At 52.8% G+C, this 25,230-nt stretch overlaps 1 protein-coding gene across 2 annotated transcripts in view; it reads right to left on the bottom strand.

Moving 5' to 3' along the window:
• Window positions 1-25,230, bottom strand: part of KAZN (kazrin, periplakin interacting protein) — a 435,768-nt gene that overhangs the window by 52,205 nt on the left and 358,333 nt on the right. For both annotated transcript variants that reach the window (XM_063106370.1, XM_063106371.1), the window contains exons 3-4: window positions 11,023-11,159; window positions 5,789-5,959 (exon numbers count right to left, since the gene is read on the bottom strand). In XM_063106370.1, coding sequence (XP_062962440.1) covers window positions 5,789-5,959; window positions 11,023-11,159 — 308 coding nt within the window. The remainder of the gene's footprint in view (window positions 1-5,788; window positions 5,960-11,022; window positions 11,160-25,230) is intronic.

Raw genomic sequence — 25,230 nt, 5'->3', positions numbered from 1 at the left:
AGTCAAGCACCTGCTGAGAGCTCACTTTGGGGTTACCCCTTAGTTCCTTCCAAGAGAACAGTGAGACCAGCAATACAGACAGGAAGGGGCTCTAGGAACACGCTTATCACCCATTCTTTTGGGTTCTCCAAGGACTAGCTGGGATCCGAATGTGATTGTAAAAAACGGTGTCCTGGTTTCCATTACCTTAACTTTTCCTCAGTTCAACCTGTGATCTCCCCTTCACGGGGTTCTACCCAAGAAAAACCAGGTGCACCTCCTACAGAACCAACACGGAGATGGGCCGTTCCATACTTAGCCCGTGTGACTGGTGAGTGAGGGGTAGAGAGAATGCCCTCGCCTGGACTGCTGTGCAGGTGATTCCACCCCATGCCCCCATTCTACAGATGGGAAAGCTGAGGCATAGAGAAGGGAAGGCTTGCCCAGCTCTCCGCCCTGCTATTCCACAGCCTCTGGATCCAATTCAGTCCCCACCTCACCAGGGTGAAGGAGAAGATGGGGGAATTCCAGGGACCTCCGTGACTCTGCTCACATCCCCTGGCTGTGGGATCCTAAGAGGCTCCTCAATTCTCTAGACCCCCAGCTGTCTCACAGGGATGACAGAAGACCTCCCTCATGTGCTTGCTATGGCCCATGGTAAAGATACTCAGTAAATATTAGCAAGTTACTATTAAACAATTTCTGCATCACAAGTAGGGATTAAATGGGGAATAATTCACATGATGGTCAAGGACACCTTCTGGCCCACTGTCATGTTCAGCAAGTGGCAGCCATGGTGGTTAGGTTAGGATTATTTGTGCCCTCCCCAAGACTGGGCAGTAAGCCCTGTGTATTAATCCGTTTTTGTGCTGCTATAACAAAATACCTAAAACTGGGTAATTTATATAGGCAACTGGTGTCACTATACAGATACCTGAAAATGTGGAAGCAGCTTTGGAACTGCGTAATGGGCAAAGGTTGGAAGAGTTTGGAGGATTCAGAAGACGACAAAAGGATGAAGGAATGTTTGGAACATTTTAGGGGTTGGTCAAATGGTTGTGACCAGAATGCTGATAGAAATGTGGATAGTAAAGGTCATGCTGATGACGAGGTCTCAGATAGAAATGAGGAACTTACTGGAAATTGGACAAAAGATCACCCTTGCTACACCATAGCAAGGAACTTGGCTTTATCGTGTCCATGCCCTAGGATTTTGTGGAAGGTGGGACTTAAGAGTTGTGAACCAGAATGTTTGGTGGAAGAAATTTCTAAGCAGCAAAGGCATGACGTAAAGCCAGAATTTATAATTAAAAGGAAAGCAGAGCATAAAGATTTGGGAAGTATGCAGCCTAGCCATGTGGTAGAGAAGCAGACAGCAGGAGAAAAATCCAACGGTGCAGCAGAGGGACTGGTTGCTGAAGACATTAGCATGGCTATGAGGCAGCTGGATGCTAATAGCCAAGACACCCCGTGAGGTGGGAAGGAGAGAGAACAGAACAGGGCCCTGTCCCACCTGCCCTCTGGGTTGGGCTGATGGCAGCTCCGACCCATCCGGAGGGTTTGCTGGTCTGGAAGCCATACGATTACATCTCCCCTGTCAGAGAGTGAGCTGGCCCCGTGGGCAGGCTGAGTGAACTAAGCAGAATCTTCCCCTCAGGTTTTCAAGGGATGCGTGCTCATCTAGGGAACCTCTCTCCAGGCTAAAGGCCAGGAACCTTTAGAGCAAATTCCAGAAGCTTCATGCTCTTCTTGACTCCAGCACACAGGTGGTACACCGCACCAAATGGGCATCACACGGCCACAAGTTGACTCAACTACCTTCTTCCTGCTTCATAAACAAACTGTAGTCAACAGCCTCATTGAGGGGAAGTCAGCCAGGACCTCAGGGCTGCTGTGGGAGCAGGTCCATCCTCTGCTCATCCGTCCCTCACTGTCCCTGCCTCTCACCTAGACCTGAGGTGGCTGTTGTTTTCACAGAAAAAGAAACTGAGGCTCAGAAAGGTTAAGAGTGACTTGCTCAAGGTCACACAGTGACATTAGTGGAACGGCACAAGGATCCATGTCTCTTTGTCTCTGGTGGGGTCTGAGGACGGGATGGGTCCAGGTCTAGAACAGCCTCAGTAAGTAACAGCTAGTGTTTACTGAGCGTCTACAGCGTGCCTGCCTGGATCATTTCTCCTCACAATCACTCTGGGAGGAAGGTTATAGATGTGATTCTATATAGGAGGAAACGGGCTTGAAAGATCAAGTCCCTTGTCAAAGGTCACACAGCTAAAGAATGACAGGACCCCAACTGGGACTCTTGTAAAACTAAATGGCCAAGGTACAGACAAGATGCTTGATTCTTGGAAAATATCCTACTTTACAGAGGAGTGGTTCTCAACCTGGGGTGATTTTTCACCCCAGGGAACATCTGGCAATGTCTGCAGACTTTATTGGTTGTTACACTGCAGACGCTGCTGGCATCTGGTGGGTAGAGGCCAGAGATGCTGCTAAACGTCCTGCAGTGCACGGGACAGTCCCCACAGCAAAGAAAGAGTTATCTGGACCCAGATGTCAACAGTGCTGAGGGTGAGAAGCCCTGTTTGCAGAGTGCATAGTAACTTAAAGACTGTTTCCCGTTTTGGAGAAGCAGTGCTGACTCCAGCTCCTGGGGGACAGGACCAGTGTTTGGGGATGCTCGTTATCATGGGGGCTGGCAACCCTGTCTCTTAGCCAGCCCCTCCCGGCCACCGCCTTGACTGGAGAGGCCAGTGGGGAAGGCCTGAGGGATGAGTGGAGGCGCCCCCTTCAGGCCAGCGGTGGGATGTCCTTTCAGAGGCCCCCTGAGCAAAGCCCTCACACCGTGGAGCATGGGGACCGCCCGCTCTCCAGCTCTGCCTCTTAACTCCCTGGGCAGCTCTGGGCAAGTCCCCTGCCTTCTGAGCCTGTTCTACATCCGTAAAAGGTAACAATAAGAATATGTATCTCACTGGGGTGAATGCTAACGGATATGGGTTTCTTTTGGGGATGATTAAATTGTTCTGGAATTTGGTAGTGGTGACAGCTGTCCAACTTTGTCAATGCACTAAAAACCACTGAATGGTACAGCTTAAAAGGGTGAATTTATGGTATGTGCATTATACCTCAATAACAATATTTAAAGATTTGTATGAGTACATACATGCGTGCACCCCAAGGGGCGGTCCTAGGAACTCATGTGGTTATGAAGGTGAAATTGCTCCGTGAGTGTTATCGTCAGCTTGGCCAGGAGTTATTATCAGGAAATGTCCCCTCACCAAGGGTGGATGGTGGGGTGGGGCCTCAGAGTGCCCACCAACATCCCCAAACACCAGGAGAGGGCTTTGCTTCTTGGGAAACGTCTGCGGAAGCAAACATCTTTGGCTTTTCCTGAAGCAGGGCCTTTTTGGCCACACGGGGTGGTGTGGAGGCCCATGCCCGGCTCCTCCCAGGAGGCCGAATGTGGGCAAGGCCTGCTCACCCTCCCACGGCACCAGGCTGGGCCCTCTCCCCACGCCTGCTTCCCCAGTGGCCTCAGTCTCATGGGCAGGTGTGACTTCTGCCAGCTCAGCACCACCTCTGTGGCAGCACCTTAGGGTCACTTAAGAAATTACCCACCACCAGTGGCCACAGCCAGGACCTCCAGGTAAGGGTAAGCAAGTGACCCAAGATGGGCTGTTTGGGACCCTGTACTGGGCCAGACTTTTTTTCCTTTTAATTGAGGTGAAATTCAATCAGAGGACAAAGAGCTCAAGTTCGTCCCCCCAGCAGGGAGTCCTGGCTCCCCACCTCCGCAGCTGCCTTGGCCTCGGTCCATCTCTGAGCCTGGCCCTCCACCTTGCCATGGCCCCTGCGGATGCTGCTGTCCTCCCAACACAGGCCCTGTGCTCCAGCTAGCCAGTGCTGCTTTCTGTCGCTTGCATTCCTGGGATACCAGACATGCCTCCGTCTTGTCCTGGTTAGCAATGCAGTGCGGAAGGGAAGCCAGCCTGCCACCAGCACGCCCAGGGCAGTCAGTCCTGGGTGTGAAATTCTGCAGATGGCCAGACAACGATGGGGACCTGCAGGCAGGTGGACACCCCAACAAGACTGGGGCCATCATGCTCTAAGTAAAGCCCCTTCCCTCCTCCGAGCTCTGTGTAGACACTGCTGTGCTGGTGTTACAACAAATCCATCACCCTGAACTACCAACATTCACCCTGAAATTGCTCTTAGCAGAGAGGCCTGATGCCTGCCAGAAAAGGAGGAGGCAAGAACTGAGTTTTTTTGGCCAGAACCAAAGCAGGTGGGATGTCTGGTTATGGTGGCAGCAGAAACCAAGGTGAGCTGCTCCCTATCTGGAAGGACACAGGGAGAACCCAGGATGCCTAAGGCCAGTGCTCCAAGACAAGGAAGACACATCTGTCCATCCACAGGGCACTGGGAAGACCTGGGAGAACAGGGGCCTCACCCTGCACCCTTCTCCTGGTCTGCAACTTGAAAGGTTTCTGTCTGGGTGGCAGTTGGCAGCAGCGCCACTGACCCCACTGGTGGGAAGGCCACCCGAGAGGGACCCTGCAGCTGTAGCTCTTTCCTGTCCGGGCAGCTCTCACCACTAGGGTTCAGCACTGGACAAGGAGACCCCGCAGAGGCCCACGGGGCCTGCCCTGCCCTGGGTGGCCTGGTCCAGAAGCAAAGAAAACCATCAGGTCATTGTGTCACCAATTATCACGTCCAGATGCTGTGCTAAGCACTTCCTTTGCATTATTTCACTGAAATCTCACAAGAGGAAACCCCACGGGGCATATGCAATGATCCCTATTTAGAGATGATGGAACAGAGGCCCAGAGAGGTGAAGGGTCCTGCTCAGAGTCACACAGCTAGGAAGCGATGGGGGCTGGGTCTGAACCCAGAGCCCACAGCTATAACCACACTGTTGGCTGGCATCAAAGTTCTGCAGTACGACAAATCCTTTAAGAGCCATGTGGGTCCCCACTTCTCAGGAGTTGCCTGTACCTTCTTTTCCCAACCACGGTCACAGGGAGCTCCTGCTGGCTTTCAAAGGCCCTTCTAGCCACGAGCTCTCTGGAGCTACCCAACCACCTTGTGGGGAAGGCAGAGTAGGACTAAGACCCTCACCCCACTCCATAACAGATAAAGGGCACTGGAGCCCAGAAAAGTTGAGTGAGCGGTGCAAGGTCACATAGGAGCAGGCAGAACAGAGCTTCAGGGCTTGGACCTGGCTCTTCTGGCAGACCCTGGGCTCTGTGTCCCCATGCATGTGGGCTGTGTACCTTCACAGAAAACAAAACGTTTGGGAGGGTTTGTTTTGGATTAGAAAAAGAAAATGTTTTTTCCTTTGATGACCCAAGTAAAAATGTCTTTCTATTTTTGCTGTAGATACACTTGAAAATAGGTTTTAAAAAAAAAAAAGTCACTTATAATCCTATCACCCTGAGATAACTAATGTTAATATTTTGGTGTATTTCCTCCCAAACAGTTTCCTAAACAATTATGTCCTTTTAAACCAGAAATTTTTTTTCCTTTTTTAAGAGAAGCCTGGGGAGTGTGGAAGAGTGAGTGGTCTTCACATTCCCTGGGCCCAAGGCAGGTGAAAAGGCTGTCCCAGGCTCTGGGGGTTGGCAGGTCTGTATGGTCTTGCGAGAGAAGCTTACAGAGCATCCAGACCCCTGCCCCCCTGTGCATGTCCTGCTCTGCCCCCTCCCCCCACGCAGGGGCTCCTGGGTGGACCAAGGCCAGCATGCCCTGGCTCCCAACATGTGACTTCTAGCAGACTCCAGGACCTGCCCTGGCTGAAGAGGGTCCTCACCATGGCCAGCTCGGCCTCCAGCTCCTTCATCCGGTTGTCCTTGAGGTCCAGCTGGGAGCGCAGCGCCGTGGCGTGGTCTGTAGCCTCCTTGGCTTGGCGCCGCAGTTCCCATTTCTCGCGCTCCAGGAGGTCCTTCTCCTTGGCCAGGGCTTTGACCGCGTCCTCGCTCTCCTGTGGGTGGGAGAGAGGACCACAGGTGTCACAAACGAGGAGCAGGGGCCACCTCTTCGCCTGGGGACACCTGAAGGGGGCTTGACCCCTGGATGAAGAGGAGAGGCCTTCCCTGACTACCTCTGTAAGAGAGCAGCCCAGATCCTCTCTAACCCCTTTTTTTGTATCTGGACCTGATATTGTCATTCAATCAATGCTCATGGATGCCATCAGCAGGGACAAGAATCCCTTCACTTGGGAAGCTTACCCTGAAAAACTCTGCTACAGTGTGGAGTTAAACAACTGGGGTAAGAACTGTCACTGAGAAGTGGCTGGCGCACAAGGGGCTGCTTATAAAACGTCTCTCTGAATTAGGAGAAAGACCCACTAGGACCCTCAGGATTGTTTTCATCTCTGTCTCTTTGCAGTCACTGGTCCCACAGGCCATGCAAAGACGGAGGCTCTAGCCTGGGCAAGAAGGCCCTGTAGGTGCTTTCAAGATGTGGACTCCCACCTGCCCATGATAATATTCCCTAGCAGGAGAGTAGGGGTCAGCAGCAACTGTTGTGAAATGTTCTGTACAGTGCTAAGGGTTGCAGGTGCATCATTACATTTTAACCTCACAACCACCGTGAGGCAGAGACTGTAATTATCCCTGTTTCTCAGATGAGTAAACTGAGTCTCAAAGAGGTAAAATAACTTCCCCAGCCTCACAGATAGTGTGGGCAAGGTCTCAATCCCTGCTGTTAACTGAGGCAGAAAAGGAACCAAAAGGAGACATTTAGAACTTGATGCGGGTTAAGCGTGGCCAGAATATATGAGGATAGGATTTGGCCAGGCTCTGTAAGGCCTTGGATGATGGGCCAGGGAGCCGAGGTCACATGGACAGGAGAAGGGAGTGGAATGGGGAAGGCAGGGTGCAGCAGTGAGGACAGGGCTGCAAGGGGACAAAGGTCTGGCTGGGGAGGCAATAGCAGTGGGGAGAAGGTGACCTGTTTCATGTGGCCTCATCACCCAAGATCACGCTGTGTCCAGCCCCTCGCCTGGCTACCTGACTTGCCGTGAGAACTTCCTCAGCTGCATTTATGGAGAGTCCCCAAGTCCCCCTCCCAGCTGCACTCATGTGACGGGGCATGTGCATTTGGCATAGCCTTCTGGGATGTTGCAATCTGTGAACATTCCGGGCAGGCCAAAACTCCCTCATTTCTCAGCAGCCTGTGTTGTACCCATGTTGTCCCCTTTCTTCCCAGGAGCTCAGAGTCTGGGGTCCTGTGACCTGTTCTAGCTGAGGCCTGCAGGGGTCCCCGGGAGGAGTTGGGTGGGCCGTGGCAGGCTGAGGGACCAGAGCCAAGTGGCTGGGGAACCTGATAGTTTCATTAATCCTCTTCATGGGGACATGTGTCTTGCACAGAAAATGCAAATCATTTTTTGGTAACCAGTTGCAAGATCTTGCTTCTCCAAACTGGCCTTGGGCCAGTCACTTGACCCTTGAGAGCCTCAGTCCTCCCATCTGTAAAATGGGATTGACCCAACAATGACTAAAGATCATTATACTGTTGCTATTCCACTGATATGCTGGCACTACAGGAGTGACTCTTTCCACTTAACAACGAGGTTTAAGATAGCAATTTTTAAAAAATAAATTTTTCCCAAATTTCATTTTTCTGAATGAACCTGAAGGGTATTGTGAACTCAACCAATAAAAGTGACACCGATGCCCAACTGGGGCCATCTGCTCTGCCCGTGGCTGCCACAGCTCCCAGGCGTCTGCTTGCTCAGCAGCTTCACCCCAAACCCGCAGCTGGCTGGATACGGGGATGCCCCTCGTCACCTATGACTTAAAAAAAGCGACATGGAGCTCTCCATGGGAATTTTATTGCCAAAGAAGAGCAAAATTATAAAAAACAAATTTGATATTCCACGAAAAGACACGGAGGAACATTTGCTGGTAAACCCCAGGTTGGCCACGGTGCCACTGAAGGAGGCAGCATGCCGTCTACGCTCATGGGGACAGCTGTGACCTCTTCTCTGCGGTCTGCCTCCGGGTGTCCAGAGGACACAGCCGCAGGAAGAACCCCTCTGTCCACGTGAGCGCTTCCTGAGCAGCAGGGGAGGCCGCTTGGGCAATGGTCCTGACTGTGGGCTCTGGAGCTGCACCTCCTGCCTCCACCTTTTCATCACGGGTGACCCTGGGCCAGCGACTCTACCTCAGTCTCAGTTTTCACCTCTGTAAAATGGGGGTAACGGGGACAATCATACCTCATAGGGTCGCTATTATATTGGCACGTGTAGAGAGAGAAGGGCAATGCCTGCACACAGCAGATGCACAATCAATGTTTGTTGTTAATACATGTTTATGCCAGCTCCTGCTAAGGTGGCTTCTGATGGCCATTACCATAATCATGATCAGGATGGCTACCTGGTAACGGTGCCATCTTCCTAACGCTCGTGGACTTTCACCAGCACCACGGTCCCTCTGCTTTTCTCACTCCTGATCTGTCCTTCAAGGTGCATGTTTCTCAGGCAGCTCCTTGCTCCGGCTTCTGGTACCTGGGTCCTCTGAGACCCTCTGTCCCTCCCAGAAGTTCTTGTCTGGGTTACTTTCTGCAAAGTTCTTGTCTCTCTGCCATCTTCCCAGAGGTGGAGCCCTTGCCTGGGACCTGTGTAGGGGCAGCCACAGATGGCCCAGCTCCTGCCCGACCCTGGGGCTGCATTTCCTTCTCTGGGTTTGCCAGTGAGACCAATACCAGGCACTGGCAGATGAGGGGCTGTGAAATCCACTGTGGAATTTTCATGATCAAATGACTAACCATGAATCCCCAAAGGCTATAATGATAATGATGATGATGACGATAGCAAGCGGTTTCCCGAGCTTGTGTTCTGTGTCCCAGAAACCTCAGGACTAACAATGCTGGGCTTGGAGTAGTGGCTGTCATTACCCTGGTTTACAAATGAGAAGTCTGAGACCACGGAGAGCCAGCGTTTGCACGAGCCCACACAGCCAGAGACTCTAACCCGGCTGCCTGCTCTTAACCACTGCATGACCCTGGTCTCAGGCCTAGGAAGCCAATGACCTGGGAGACAAGTGGTGTACAAGGTCAGCCTGGGGCCTGTCTCTGCCCTGGGGCCACTATGTCACTGAAGGCTGTGGTCTGGTGCTCTGGCCCCGTGTCCCTGCTTCCCCTGCTGAAGAAAGACCTGGCTCCCTTGGGTCCTGCTATGGCTCCTCTGGCTGGGGAAGGAGAAAGGAGAGAGGTGGACAGAGATGGGGAGGCAGGGACCAGGGGCTGCAATACGATGCTGTGCTGGGAACCAAGGGGAGAAGATGGGGGTTGGGGGGAGGGGTGCACAGCACAGCGGGCAGAACTGTAGGCTCTGGACCCAGGCCGTGTCTGTGCCGCATGACTGTGGATGAGTGAGCTCACCTCTCTGCATGTCAGCTCATCTGTGAAACGGGGGTTTGATCATAACCCCGCATAGTGTCGGTGTGAGTGTTACATGAATGAACACACAGGAAGGAGGCTCTGAGAACTTGGCCTGTGAGCACTTAAAAAACACACTATAACTGACATAGGGTGCATGTGAGCACATGCATGCACACCCCGGTGCACACGCAGGTGTGTATCTGGGTCATCAGACAGAGGAGGGGAGTGGGGTCCCCCGTGCCTCCTTGTCCATGGGGTGCTCCCTGAGCTCCTGCCCCCTGATTCCCTGCTGGTGGCCAAGGGCAATGCCAGTGAAGGGACAATCCCCCTAAGGCACAGATGCAGGCCCACGAGTGCCTTCCCACATCAGAGCCCAGGAAAGCAGACTCTGTACTCCTGTTCCTCTCTCCACGGGTCGTCCACTCACTGCCACGCTGTGTCTGCCAGTGATAGCCACAGAAGGCCGACGCCAAAGGGACCCAGCTCATCTAGCTGGAAGGACGCAGGCAGCAGTGACCGGCAAGACACAGTGGGCAGAACAGGGACTGAGGGCAGCTGGAAGCCCCAGACCACCATTGGGGATTGTGCGTGGCCCAGTGCTCTCCTGGGGCTGCCGCTTTAGTCATGCAGAGGAAGTGACAGTGAGCATCCTGGGGAAGACCATAGTGGGTGCAGGGACAAACCATCTAAGTTCAAATTCAGTCTCAGACACTCTGGCTTCCAATTCTGGCTCAGAGGCACCGACCTCGACTGGGCTTGTTCCACTGCTGCCACCACCGATTGTTCAGAGGATGCTTGAACCTTCCACCGCAGAAGTAGCTGCGAGCTGAATGCACTCCCGCCTCCGTGTGCTGCCCTGTGTACATACCTTGGTCACAGCCCTTGTCACATGGTGTCATGTACTTGGATAGCGGCTTTCCACTGTCTTTCTGCCCTGCACACCGTAAGGTCACAGCTCTTGGCAGACACAGTGTCTTCACTAAGGCCTGCTTGGTTGAGGGACCAACGCTTTTTTCTTTAAGTCTCAGTGTCCTCTTTGGCACATCCACATCACAGACACCAGACAGTATCTGCTGAGCCAAATTCCTCAGTTATCTGACCCATAAACTCCTACTCATCCCACAGAGCCCCACTCATGTCACTTCCTCTGTGAAGCCTCCCAGAATTTCCCGCTGTCTCTCCAGTGCTCCCCAGCTCTCTCTTGCTTTTATTGCAGTTTTACTAAGAAGATGCCCAGCCAACATTCACTGAGCGCTCATTACGCATCAGGCCAAGTGTTCAGTGTTTATCATCTCATAGAATCCTCACTGCAGATCTGCAAGGTCTGTACCACCATTACCATTTTGCAGATGAGGATGGGGAGCCGGGATCTGGACCAGCAGGACTCTCAAGTCCACATGGCCATGACTGCACTATCCGGTCCAGGCCTGTTTGCCCAGGAGACACAGAGCCTCCAGCCAGGGGCTGTGCCGTTTCATCTCGGTGTCCAGGCCCAGCTGGGCACTCTGGAGGCCTCCTCATCTGTGCTCTGGGATTTGAGAGGCAGAGCCTGTGCTGGGCTGAGAAGGTGGCTGGCAAGCAGGGGAAATGAGGAAGCTGGTGCGTCTGCAGAACGGAGGGGAGGGGAGGGCAGGGGAGGGCAGGGGGGCGGCTACTGACCTTGCGGTGCTGCTCGTAGTTGCGGATGAAGTCGCGGAGCTGCTCCTCGCGGCTCTCCAGTGTGGCGTACAGCTGCTGCATCTGGCTCACCAGGTCTGTCTTCTCACCCTTTAAGCGCTTTCGATCGGCTTTCATGGCTGAGGGACAGAAGAATGAGTTAGTTCCGAGACCCTGGCTGTCTCCTCCATCTGCCTGGAATGCTGAGAAGAGGCACCATTGCTGTCCCTTCTTAGCAGAGGAGAAAATAGGTTCAGAAAGATGAAGTGTTTCTCCCAAGCTCCTATGCCACTTCATGGCATTCCTGGGATTCGAACCCAGGCCCACCTATGTCTACAGTCCCTATTCTCAGCTCTCAGATTTATGGATCCAACCAGGGAGCAAGTCCTTGTTTAAATGTCTCTCCTAGCCTTCAGCTGCCTGGGTTCCCAATGCTAAAGGGCTGAGGCTGGTGAGCTCCTGACCCCTTGCTGAAATGCACCCCAGGGCCGCTCTGAGCCCAGCCTGCTAGTCCTCATCCACCCCCTTTACTCCACAGGAGAAGTGTTTGATTAAAAGCATGCAGCAGGATATGACCCCAAAAGTATGGGCAATGGAAGAAAAAAACGGATAAAGTGAACTTCATCAAAATTGGAAACTTTTGTGCTTCAAAGGACACCATCAAGAAAGTGAAAAGACAACCCATGGAATGGGAAAAATATTTGCAAATCCTGTATCTGATGAGGGACTTAAATCTACAAGTACAAATTACTCTTACAACTCAATAATAAAAACTCAAAGAACCCAGGTAAAAAATGGACAAAGGATCTGAATAGACATTTCTCCAAGAAATGGCCAAGAAGCACAGGGAAGGTGCTTGATCATTAGCCATCAGGGAGATGCAAATCGAATCCACAGTGAGATGCCACCTCATGCTCACTGGAATGGCTAAAATAGAAAAGACGGACGATCGCAAGTGTTGACAAGGATGTGGAGAAACTGAAACCCTCTCCCCCTGCTGGTGGGAATGTACAATGGTCCAGCTACTTTGCAAAACAGTCTGGCAGTTCCTCAAAAGATGGGACATAAAGTCATCCTATGACCCAGCAATTCTACTCCTAGACCAAGGAATGAAAATGTATGTCCACACAAGCACTGTCTACAAGTATTTAGAGCACCATTATTCATAATAGCCAGAAAGGTAGAAACAACCCAGATGTCTATCAGTGGATGAATGAATAAACAAAATGAGATACATCCATACAATGGAATGTTATTTAACAATAAAAAGAAGTACTGGTACCTGCTGCGACCTAGGTGAACCTGGAAAACATTATGCTGAGTGAAGGAAGGCCGCACATTATAGAATTCCATTTTACATGAAATGTCCGCAACAGGGAGATGCATAGAGACAGAAGGCAGATTAGCGGTTGCCTCGGGCTAGGGGTGAGGGTGGACAGGTGATGTAGGAAGGTAGGTGAAGGGCACGAGGTTTCTTAATGTCCTAACATTGGTGTGGTGAAGAGCATACAGCCCTGTGACTACACTAAAACCACTGATTGGTACACTTTAAATGAGTGAATTGTACGGGATATAAATTATATCTCAATAAAGCTGTTAAAAAACACTCAGTGTCACACACCCTGAGCAGCCTCCTGTGAGGCAGCGTGACTTCTGCTCCCTCCAGACTCTCCTTGCCCCAGCACTGGCTCTCTGGTGAATGGAGCAGACTCAGGGCAGGCTCTGACTGCAGGGTAAGCTCCCTGCCTCCTCCTAGAGCCCTCAGAGTGCCGTCCTTTCCCTGGAGAGAGCATCAAGGAGGGGTGTCTGAGGCTAAGCCCTTCCTGCAGGCTCCTGACGCCTGGGCTCTGGAAGCTTCCAGCCCGAAAAGGCCCAGAGTGGTTAAGTCATTTGCCTAAAGTCACAGAGCCATGTCTGAACCCAAAGCCCATACACTTGACCCTACGTTATGCTGCCTCCACAGTGAAGTCCCCCAAACCCTCATGGCTGGCTGAGGGCAGTGATATGGGAGTGGCAGTGGCTGTGCCACCCCATCCTGTCCTGGACGTCCAAGCCGGCAAACTCAGCCTGTGCATATAGAAGAGTTGGGGATGCCAGGCACGGCCTATGGACCAAGGACCCCGAGCTCCTGGCCCAGTGCCTAACATGAGCTGATGTCCTTCTGGCCCTCCTGTGGGGATCCTTTCATCCTCCTGTCCTCTGTCTCCCTCTGCCTGGGTAGGACAGGGTGGGAGGCAGATCAGCCGGGGCCATGTCATCTTGTGCAAAGAGCCACGGGGAAGGGACTCCTGCAGTGAAGACTCCAGGTCTTGGGCGGCTCTTTAAATTCCAGCTTTGAGCTTCCCGACCCCACAGCTGGACATGTCCTCTTCACGGCCAGCTTGGCTGAGCAGCAGCTTAGGTCACCAGGGCCGGAATTCCATGCCTGCTGGGCTGGAACCTTCAAGGGTGGGGACAGCAGAGCCCACAGAGAGGACTCTTCTGTTTCACTCCTGCCAGGCAAGGGGTGGGCCCCGCAGGCTCCAGGGGGTCGGGGGAGAAGGACATAGCTGAGTCAGTCATGTGCCCTGCCCCCTAACATAGTGCAGTCACATTACCAGTGAGCTTCACTTTAAGAAAACCTGACATCTAAAGGTATAACCCGGTCAGAAGGCATGTTACAGAAGAGCCCGGGCCCAGCTGTCACTGGAGATTGGAAATTTCCACCTGCACACTCTCACTGGATTCTGGTTGCACTCCTAAGAGGAGGTGGGTGGGTGGGTATATTTATCATCCCATCTTACAGAGGAGGAAACTAAGGCCACATAGCCAGTCAGTGGTTCATGACTCTTGGTCTCAGGCTGGCTTCAGACTGGTGGGTGTGAGAACAGCTTGGAAACACTGCTGAGCTTGAGAGGTGACCCAAGGGGGTCACCTCTTGGGGGGCTGCTGACCCAGGCAACCACTGTGGCTTTCTGGGGAGCCTTGGATGATGGGTCTTCCTGCCCCAATGGAGAGAAGCTGCCGCCAAACAGGTTGCATGGACTCTCCTGGGGGTTTACCCTCTGCCCTTTGGCTGGCAAGGAGAGTCACGCCTCTGCCCTTTGGTTGGAAATTAACCAAAGGTGGTTAATAATCATGGTGGTGCAGGAGGCTATGCCTCTGCCATCTGACACGGGGCTCCCTGAGAGCAAGGGCTGGACCTGTACCTTCAGATTACTACCTTCTTGCTAAAAGGAGAGCCAGAACACCCCCTCCCCAACTGCTGAATTAAGCACCTACTGAGTGCCAGGCTCCATGCTTGCTGATGTGAGAACAGGGACAGGCCCAACATGGTCCCTACCTTTGTGTGGCTGACAGTCTGATGGACAAGACAGACCCCCACTCATATGGTTGACATGTCCATCCATCTACCCTCCTCCTTACCAAGATGGCTCCAATTTTGTTTGGGGGTGGGGGTGGGGAGCAATGGGTCCAGCTAAAACACTTAGCTTCCCAAGCTCCCTTGCAGCTAGAAGTGGCATTGTCACAGTCCTGGCTTCTGCAATGTAAACTGACTTCCACTGAGAATCTCGCTGTTTTCTTTATAAGTCCTCTTGTGAGCACATGGATGGAAGATACAAGCTAAGAACAGGGAGTAGAAAGAAAAACAGGGGCCAGGGCTCCTTGTAACAGGAGAAAGACAAACCTCAATGTTTGTGGGGTTTCCTGTTACATGCAGCCCAATGCACTCTTCACTGATCCATCAGGGCAGGCTGGGAGAAGTGCCAACCCCCACCTCAAAGGCTCCTCTCCCTAGTGCCTTCTGACCTGTGCTCCTTGAGGATCCTTGTTCTGTCCAGCTCAGGGCTGGACCCAGCCAGGCTAAGGACCGAGAAAGCATGAAAGCTGGGTCTTTGGGAATGAATGCCAAATACAGATCAACTAAAAAGACAATGAGGAGCCTTTGGAACCTTTGTGAACACAAGAGGCTGACATCCAGTCTGTACCCAGCTTTCAGAAGCACACACGTCCACTGCCAAGTGCTTGGTGCCCTTGACCATCCGTTCTTGGGCATGGCCTATCGATTGTGACATGTAGAACCCACTCAAGGAAACACAGAGGGGCAGGTCCTAGAGCTGCTGGGACTCCTGCACCGGCTCGAGGTGGGAGAGCCGGTGTGTGCGCTCCCAGTGGAGCCTGAACTTTCCCAAGCACTCGCTGCATTGCCCCCATTGGAAAGGAAGCTCCCCGATGGGAGGTGCTGGTATAACTCTAAGCAAAAGGAGGTCAGCACAATAGACCCCCAGGAAGCAATTTAAAATCTATACAATGAAAATGACACAATGGAACGCTCTCTCCCTCACAGCTGTGCTTTTGTCCTGCCTTCCAAAGTTCCCCAAAGGCTCCTATTGCAAGATGAGCTGCCGGCCTCGAGGCCTGGCTGTGTCTCTCTGGGACAGGCCTCCTGACTCAGCCTGCAGTTCCCCAGTGCTCTGTTCACCTCCCAGTTACCCGCTGACCCCAGGCGGGTCCCATTCCAGCAGACAGGCCACCGGAACCACTGCCATGGTGACAGGCGATCTGGCGGGCCCTGCAGAATCACAGAATGAGGCCAGCCTGGCTCCTGGGAACGTGGGGACCCTGAGGGAGGGAAGGAGGGTGTGTGGGGAGGGGCTTAGTTTTCTGACTCAGAGGAGGCCAGATGCACGTGTGAGATGAAGGCATGACCAGGGGCCCAGCTGTGGCCCTGGAATGATGGCACTTCTCTGGGACGCCACTGTTCTCAAGCTTCTGAGGTGGCCTTCCCATGGCAGACCTCTTCCTCCTGCCCTGGCTTGGGATGCTCCAGCCCCTAACTTAGCTGTGGGATGCAGTGGAGCAGTGTTGACCCCACATTTAACTCCTGCAAGTGCAACTCTTGGTGGACGTGGACTAGAGAGAGAGAAAAGGGCTCCGTAGTTACCGCTTTGCTTCCCTGGAGCAAAGCAGACCCTCACCTCCAATGCCCAGGAGAACAGAGGCCACAGCCAGCACGCACAGAGCAGGACAGGTCAGTTCTCGGCTTCTGAGCTGCTGGGGGCTGTGGGCCTGGAAAGGAAGGGACTTCAAAGGGTGACGTTGAGCATGAAGGGTTTTCTCCTTACCTACTGCATGCATGAGAGCCACCCCTGGGACTGAGGGACCCGCTCTCATCTTTCCCATCTCTGAGTCTCAGTTTCCCCTCAGGATCCCAGCATAATGAGGGTGCTGGACTCAGCTTCCTTTTAGCTTCTGAGACCCCAGGAGACTTCACCATTGTCATTCACTGCCCCCGTGAAGGTGCCAGGACATCAGCAGAGTCCCCTCACAAACACATCCGTGACTTTGACCAATGCCACACAATGGGGGCAGGCTGGGCACCAGTCTGGGTTCAAAGATCTGATGTCCCCCCTGGCTCTGAGGCCCTGACCTTAACCTTCCTGAGCCTGTTTCCCAGATGTTAATACAAATGCCATGTAGGTACCCGTGGGTAGTGTCAGACACTGTTCTAAGTGCCTTACGGGTTTTTGTGACTTAATCTCATGACCACCTTATACAGTCATTCCACACTGTCGATGAGGAAGTGGGCACCCAGGGAGAGTCAGGAAGCTGGCTGAGTAGCGAGAGACAGAGCCCACCTGGCCCAGCACTCATCCGCCTAACCCCGCTGCCTCTAAAATCGCCAACCCCAAACCAGCCCCCACAGCCCAGCTGGTGACCACACACTGTCCTCATCTGCTCGTAAGGACCTTGTATTGTGGGTGAGGCTGGACTTGTTTGATGAAGGAGGGAACTGAGGCCCAAGGGGTTAACTTACTCACAGGAACCCACACAGCTGGAATAGTGGAGCCTGGACTTAAATCTGGGATGTCTACCCTCGAATCCCTCCCACTCCTCCCTTCCTCAACCCTACCGCGACAGTGCACGGTTGTAAACAGCAGAGCTGCTGTATCAGTCCACAACACCAGCGACGAGCCAGGCACTCCCAATGGAGACTCTTGCTGTGAGATGCTGCTTCTGTGGCTGTGGTACCTTCCCAGGATGGCTTTCCGGGGTTTCCATGAAAGGCTGTTTGACATTCTTGCATGCACTCCATCACTGCCCCATGGCTGCTGGGAGGAGGAGGGTGTGTGTGTACATCTCTGCGTGTGCCTACATGCGTGTGTACACACAAGTCAACAGCTCTTAAGGAACCCTCTCCCAGCCACTCCCTCTCTGCTTGCAGGATCCTCAGCTTGCCCAAGACAAAGTCTCATTCCACACACAGTCAGGTTTCCCATTATTCTCAGAAGAGTGTGGGCCTGGTCCTGGATGTTCCAAGGCCAGAAGCCCTTGTAAAAATTCCGGCTCGGCTGGACCCTTGATGAACGTGGGCTCAGAGGTGCGGAGGAAGGTGGCGGGCAGAATTAATGGACATCAGCCCGTGTATGCCAATCCCAGGCGCTGCCAGCAGGGGGCCTCCCCTCTCTTTTCCATTCAACATTCCTGACTAGGTGAACCTTGGGATCTACAGATTCTGGGAAATGAGGGGAGGGCAGGTGGAAGCCAGAAGAACCTGGCAAACCAATCAGTGGGGCTTGAGCCTCTGGATAAACACCCACCAAAATGTGAGGCTCTCAGGGTTCCTCCAGATCAACTTCCCTTTACAGATGGGGAAACTGAGGCCCAGAGAGGGAAAGAGAATGTCCAATGTCACACAGCAAGTCAGCTCAGGTCTCCCAACTTTTAGGCCAACACAGCTGGCTTAGAAGCCCTGGCTTAGGAATCTGCCTAAATTTAATTAAGCCTCAGTTTCCTCATCTGTAAAATGGTGACTTTGCCCCTAAGGATAGCCTGTCTAGCCCTGAGTGAACTGTGGGGTGCAGATCTTGAGCACCTTGGGAGAAGAGAAACTCAGAAAGACAAAGCTTCAGAGACAGGAGGTTGAAGTCCAGCCCCACCCTTGCCGCTTGTGGGCTGGAGGGCCCAAGACACCAAACGCAGCTTCTCTGAGCCTCCCTTTCCTCAGCTGTTAGGCTGCAAACGATCACCCGCACGGAGCCCGGCTGCATACAGCAGGTGCTCATTGAGAGTAAGCTGCTCTTCCTGTCTTCCAACTTCCCATGGCTTCCGGGCCTGAGCTCAGGCCTGAGGAGGCGCCAGAAAATCTAGGCAGTCTTGACTGATAGGCTGGTTTCTGTGAAAAGAGCCCCAGGCAGGGAGAAGGCACAACCTAGCACTAGGTTAAAGGCTCACAGATTTATGGTCCTGGGACTGGGGTACAGCAGTTTCTTTTGGTCCTTCCTGGAGCAAGGTGAGTTCAGAAGAGGTGAGTGTTTAACCTACTTTGTAAAGGTTTATCAGGCTCTTGCCCATCAGGTGGTGCTCAGGTTGGAAAGAAAAACTGACCCAAGGACTTGGACAAGGGGCAGCCACCAGTGGCAGCTGAGGAAGCTAGACCCCTGAGCCATAGCTGGCCAGAGATAGGGACATGGCTGGATAAACACCCACCAAAATGTGAGGCTCTCAGGCTTCTTCCAGCTCAACCTCCCTTGGTCTGACTTGGGCAGCTCTGCTCCTTAAAAGAATAAAGGAGAGGGCCGGCCCGTGGCTCACTCGGGAGAGTGTGGTGCTGATAACACCAAGGCCACGGGTTCGGATCCTATATAGGGATGGCTGGTTGCTCACTGGGTGAGCGTGGTGCTGACAACACCAAGTCAAGGGTTAAGATCCCCTTACCGGTCATCTTTTAAAAAAAAAAAAAGAATAAAGGAGAGGTGAAGAGAGCTGACCAACTCACGCAGTCAGTGAGTGGCAGAGCGGACGTTTGACCCCAGTACTTTGACGTTCAGGCCCATGATCTTTCTAGATGTTCCACAGATCCTCTCTCCAAGTACACCCTAGAACGTTATTCAGTATGACTTTCCAAACTCCTACTTGAGCCCAGAAAGAAAAATATCTGGGATATGTTCTTATTTTCCAGTCCTGTGGCCATGGCAGACAAGACTAATCAACCAGGCTCTCTAGAAACCTGGGCTGATTAGTGATGTCTGCCATGGCACGAGGATGGGGGTGGAGATGCTAATAGTGACTGCTCAGGTTGACATGCTTGAGGACTACTCGGTGACCGTGACCCTCCTCTGGGTCAATGCTCTGCTAATTGCCATCACACTCCATGGAAGCAAGGCCTACTCTATTCAACCAAAACAGTTGAGCAATTCTCTCAACTGGTGAAAATCAGTCCATTCACACCGATGAGAAGAAGGCACATAAACTCCAGCCAGCATGTTTGATGGTTAGAGCAGACTTCATGTCCCTTAACTGGGTCAAAGGTATGTGAAGGGTGACTGGGCTCACTTACATTTTTTATGTCCACCCCAACTAGCAATGTAAGCTATTTATATTATTACAAGACCTGGCCTGTCTCATTCACGACTGTGTCCCCAGCAACCAGAACAGTGCCTGGCACTCGTATAAGTGCTCAGGAAATAGGGACCAACTGACTCGCAAATGAATGACTGGATGAGGTGGACAGGCTTGGGGACAGCAGGAATCTGAGATATGGGGGCAGAGAACATTTTGCTTTTCTTTGCCTGTCTCCCCTGCTCTTCCTGGGAGGGACAGGCCACACTAATTTCCCTTGTGCCTCCTGACAGGACCCCAAGCATCAGCCTTGGTGCTCTTGGAGCTGGACACAGCTTGGCTGAAGTTCTTCCCAAACTGCCTTGGGCCCTGGGAACTGTGTCCACGTCCACTTCACGTTGTTCCTGCCATGTCCCAGGCAGGACCTAAGAAGACTCAAGTGGACCAAAGCTTCTGATGACCAAGGGCACCAGTAGAATTTTATGGTGCTCAGGGCTGGGGACAGACCCCAGACACTGTGCTTCCAACATAGGTGAGACCCGGGGTCCAGGAGTGCAGGGACCTGGTTCTCCCGTGAGGCTCCCCTGCCATCAGCCTGGCCACTGCTGTGTCCTCCCTTTGATTGGAAACCGAGGCTCCCTTCATTACTAGATCTGCCTCAGATGTCTGAGTCCCCTGCACGTGGCACGTGCCCTCCCCTGGATTTTCCCCTGCATCCTACAAACAGGCAAGTGTCTCTCTCATCTTCAACAGGAAACCTTCGTCTGACCCATCTCCCTCTCCAGCTCACATTCCATTCCTCTTCTCTTTTTTTTGGAGTAAAAATGCTCAAGAACTGTCTACCTCCCCCCCCCCATGGAACCCACCCTGACTTCTCCACACTTGGTTTTCTCAAGGTCACTGACCACTTCTGTGTCTGAGCCTGTGATCTCCACCTGATGTGCTCTGTCTGCGGCGGGTGACGCCTTCTGCACTTGGCCTCCAGAGCCCATGCTCCAGGCTTTTTCTCGTCTCTCTGCTGCTCCGTTTTGGTCTCCATTTCTGGGCTCTGCTCCCTTCTGACCTCTAAGCACTGGAGGCCTCTTTCTTGGACTGCTGCTTCTCCATCATTTCCTTGATGGGCTTGGACAGCCCCGTAGCTTTAAACTGACCATACGCCGAGGCCTCCCAGCTGGCTGGCTCCAGCCCGACCTCGCCCTTGAACTCCAGACTCAGAGCTAAGAGCATCCACATGTCTGCTTGGGTGTCTACCAGCATCTCAAGCCATTCATGTCCAAGGGTGAGTCCCCGACCAGTCCCACAGCCCCCAACCAGTCCTCCAGCCCCCAACAACCTGCTCCTCTTAGTCCCCCAAACCTGATTCACGGGGGCCTCAGCTCTGGCTCCAAACTCTGGAATCTTCCTTGACCCCCCTCTCATGCCCCAGACCCAATTCCTCTGCAAGTCACGCTGGCGCTACCTTTAACATGGGACCAGAATCTGGCCACTTCTTACCAGTCCTTAGTCACCAACCCGGTCACTCACCCGGGCCCATGTCACCCCCATCCCATATCTGGATCACACAGTAGCCTCCTGACTGGTCTGTGTCAATCCAGCAGTGGGTGGAGTGGCCCCCTTAAAACGTAAGTCACATCATGTCGCTTCTCTGCGTCTCTCCCATGGCGCCCTCTCACTCAGCGTGAGCACAAAGTCCTTTTAATGGTCCACAAAGGTCCTTGCGATGTCATCGCCCCCCGCCCCCCACCTCCTCTTCCCCTGCCCAATCCCGCTGTCCCTGCAGACACACTCCTTTCTGAAGATCTTTGCACCTGCCCTTGCCTCTGCCTGGAATGCCCTCCTTCCTGCCCCACCTACCCACACCCACTCCCTTCCTCCCCTTTATTCACACGTTGCTTTTCCAGCACAGTCCTCCCTGGACACCTTTCCCTGTTTTCTTCTTTCTCCTTTGAACTGGCCACCACCTAACACTACATATCCCGTGTTTATTGCGGGAAATGTTCAGGAAATGGTCATTTAAGTACCTCTTCCTCTCCCTTGAGGGCTCCCCTGTCTTCTCTCCACCTCAGGATTCCAGGCAGCTTCTTCCTGCATTTTTAAGCCCATGGCTCATGCCACTCTTTGCTGCACGAGTGTCCCACCTCGCCACTGCCCAGCTCCACAGGAATCTGCACCAGCACCCTGGAAACCAGACCAATAGCTCCAGACCTACCAGCCTCCCAGACTAGCATAGAAGACTCTTGAAGCAGGGCCTGGGCCTCATCTGACATTATTTGGAGATGGCATTCAGCACAGCCTACAGTAAGTAAAGGAAGCAGCAAATAGATGACTTGGGGGCTTTAGCAGGGTACAGAAGGCTCTGTGCTCATGATTTCCAAATATCTCAAGCTGCCCCTCCCCCTGATCCTCCAGCTTAGAGACTCAGGACCACCAGACCCAGGGTGGAGCACATGACTGCCCACGGGGCCTGCCAGGGACTGTCAGTAAGAGAAGTGAGTGGGTGGGGACCTAGAAGGCCCAGCCCACCTACAGGGGCAGCTGTTGCATGAATGAACAGTGCCCAGCAACGCCACACCTTCCGACGTTTTAAGAGATTTCCAAATTCCAGATTACTATTTTTAATGTCTTAAATGTTCTTGATTTTTCAATGCTGGCAATTAATCATAAAGTCCAACCATGTCTGGGATCTCTGTTGGGTACTGGACTGCTGATCTGAGCAGGTGTCCATGGTCAGCAGAGGGCAGATTTGGGCCCATCCATGGCTGAGGGACCAGGTTCTGTAGACAGAGACCTGGGTTTGAAGCCTGGCTCAACCATTCACTAGCTGTGTGACTTTGGGTAAGTTCTTCAACCTCTTTCATGTGTAAAATGAGAATAATAGTTTCTTCTCATTCTACTGCTGTGAGCATTAAACAAAAGCAAAAGTTCTTTACTGCATCCACCTACGATGGCTTGGCTGTGGTTAACCGTCACATCGAAGTGATTTTAAGAGCCAGAGCTGTCTCAGAGGGGACTGGGCAGAGTCTTGAGAAAGAACGGGCACCCTGTCAGAGGGCAGTAAGAATAAAAGGCTGCAAGACCACTTGCTGGAACGCTGACTTGGAGCCTGGGCAGGGTGGTGATGGGAGGGAGGGGATGCAGGGCCATTCCTGGCCACCTGCAGGGCCCCTGTCTCAGGTGCGGATGCCCAGGGGCCAGGACTCCCAGTGGGAAAAGAATTTACCTGGGAAGGGCAAGGCCAGTCCCTCAGAAGGTGTTAGAAACCTGCAGACAGTATAATAAGAGGTTCTGGAGGGAGCAAGGGGGGCCCTTGCAGGCTGTTTGTGGTGCTACCTGGGTGTGGGACACACTGTGGCTGCCACCCAACCCCTCAGGTATGCCCTGGAAGAGCTCAGAGCTCACCTGGTAGCCAGAAGGGTGCCGGGTCAGGGAGCCAGGCCCCCACTTCCCAGTCCTCCCCAAGGGAGCGAGGCGCTTCCAGCACACCCGCAGGCGGGAAACGGGGGGTGGGCGAGGAGCGGGTGGTGTTTGTTTTCCAGCTTGTAAAGGGGAGTCCAGGAAAAGTCCTCCTTCCTCAAAATCTCCACTAAAAATAGTGGCAGGGGATGGGCCGGAACACTGATATTCCCTAGACTGGGGGGAGGTGGCGGAGGGTGGAGATTTCTGGAAATGCAGCATCAGCCACAGGCCCCAAGCCCCACACAATGAGGACTATTTTTAAAGGCTAATATTGGTGAATGAGGTCATTCTCAGGCAAGATGATGGAGCTGGCTCAGTCCTGAGAGAGGAGCAAGAGGAGGTATGTGACAGGGAATGGTAGACAGGGAGGCAGGACACCAGGAATCAGCCTGCTGTGTGGCCTTGGAACTCACACACCCTCTCTGGGCTTTGGCATCATACTCTCAGGACTGTCAAGACTCAAGAAGCTGCCCTGGGTACCCAGTGATTTGGGGACTGGTCTCACCACCCCTGTTCCGCAACAGACACCCAGCAGGGCTATTCAAGGTTAGATGCAGGCAGCGGCCAGATAGCTATGGTCAGTCTCTTCCCCAGCAAGTTCAGGAGAGGAGCCAGGCTGTGAGAGCACAGATCAAGAGTGCAGACCCTGGAGCCAGACTATCTGGGTTCAATCCCAACTCTGCCACTCACTAGATTTGTGACCTGCAGCAGGTCCCATCACGCCAGTCCTTCTGCACCTGCAAAAGAGGGATGAAGCGTTCCTCCCTATCTAATGCAGCTGTGTTCACCTGCGCTAAAATGTACCCAGTGGAGCTATCTGTAAAAACGCCAAACTGGAAGCTCCCCAAACACCCTTCACCAGAAGGGCAGCACCCATCGTGGTCCCATCCCACGGATGACGACTCGGCCCAGGGAGAACAAGTGAATTACAAGAACCACACAGACAGACTGTCGAAGTGCTGGAACCAGACACAGGAGAGCACAGACTGAATAGCACGATCAAGATAACGTGCAAAAAAGACCAAATTCATCTGCATGGTTAGAAGTCAGCCAGAGGCTATCCCTGGAGGAGGGAGGTGACAGGAATGGGGCACAGGAGGCTTTGGGGAAGCAAACAGTGTTCTGGTTCTAGATCTGGGTGCTGGTCACACAGGTGTGTTCAGTTTGTGAAAATTCACCCAGAGGTAAACTTGAAATCTGCACTTTTCTGCATTATGTGATACTTTAAAAATAGCATCTAACTTCATAGGTTTTATATCTGCAATGCCCTCAGACAGCATCTACTGTGTGCAGAGAGCTTGGCACCTCTCAGTTCTCACCATCTGGGGGGCTGTGGGTCCCCACGACATTAGGAGGGGGCAGCGAGGCAGGGCAGCTGCAGGTGTGGGCAAGGTGTGTTGCTTGTGAAAATTCACCAAGATGTAAACTTGAAATCTGCACTTTTCTGTATTGCGTGATACTTTAAAAATAGCGTCTACTTCATAGTAGTCCAGGTGGGACTCAGACCAGGACATTAAGGATTCGGGTCCTGCTCTGCCTCCCACCGGCTGTGTGCCATCAGGAAGCCCCTCCACGTCTCAGCATTTGATGCTGTAATAGGTACAATAAAAACCCGCCAACCTCATAGACTGAAATAGCTAAGGATGAGCTTTAAAATCCACAGAGACTTCACAGGTGTGAAAATAGCTGTTACTACGGAGGACAACCATGGGGGGGGGGCTGCAGCCACCTGCCCGTGCCAGTCCGGGTGGAGAGGGCAGTCTACTTCTGGCATGAAGTGTCAACCAGCCTCGGTGGCCAAGAACCCGAGCCCCATGTTCAGAGCAGCTTTCACAGTCTCTAAACTCACATTCTCTGCCTCACTCCTCGGACTCCTGTGAGACCCTCACAACTGATTCCTAACTTGGCAGAGGAAGGAAGGGGTGTTTTTTACTGACTCCCTAAAGCCTCAGCAGCAATAGTTTCTATTCTGAATTTTTGTAATCCTGTCTTGGATTTCCCTCTCTTCCAGGGTGACCCCGTGACTACAGTGACAGACATGTGGCACCAAGAAATCAGAGCACAATTTCCTTGTCTTCTCCCTTTGTCAGCGGCTGCTTCTCCAGTGCACCTGGGAACTGGAGACACCGGCTGCCACCACCCCCTGCCAGGTCCCTGGAGCTACCTGCCACCATCTCTTTAATTGGAGGGGCGCGAGAGTTTTACAGCGAGACTGGAATTCTACTGTAATTAAGACCTCTATAAAATATTTAGACCGCCATGCCCAGATATATTAATGATTATACATTTAAATGTTAATGAGTGTAATTAGATGAAAGATTAGCCAAGCCTGTCACTAAATATACATTCAGGACTGATAAACTCTTGTACCGCAAAATAATATGTATGAGTGAACAGATGTGCGCACGCAGACTTCTCAGATGGACTTTGACT

The sequence above is a fragment of the Cynocephalus volans genome, chromosome 8 (assembly GCF_027409185.1).
Source record: "Cynocephalus volans isolate mCynVol1 chromosome 8, mCynVol1.pri, whole genome shotgun sequence".
NCBI classification, from domain to species: domain Eukaryota; kingdom Metazoa; phylum Chordata; class Mammalia; order Dermoptera; family Cynocephalidae; genus Cynocephalus; species Cynocephalus volans.
Note: the sequence above shows the minus strand (reverse complement) of the source record. Positions and strands in the feature narration are given on the sequence as shown.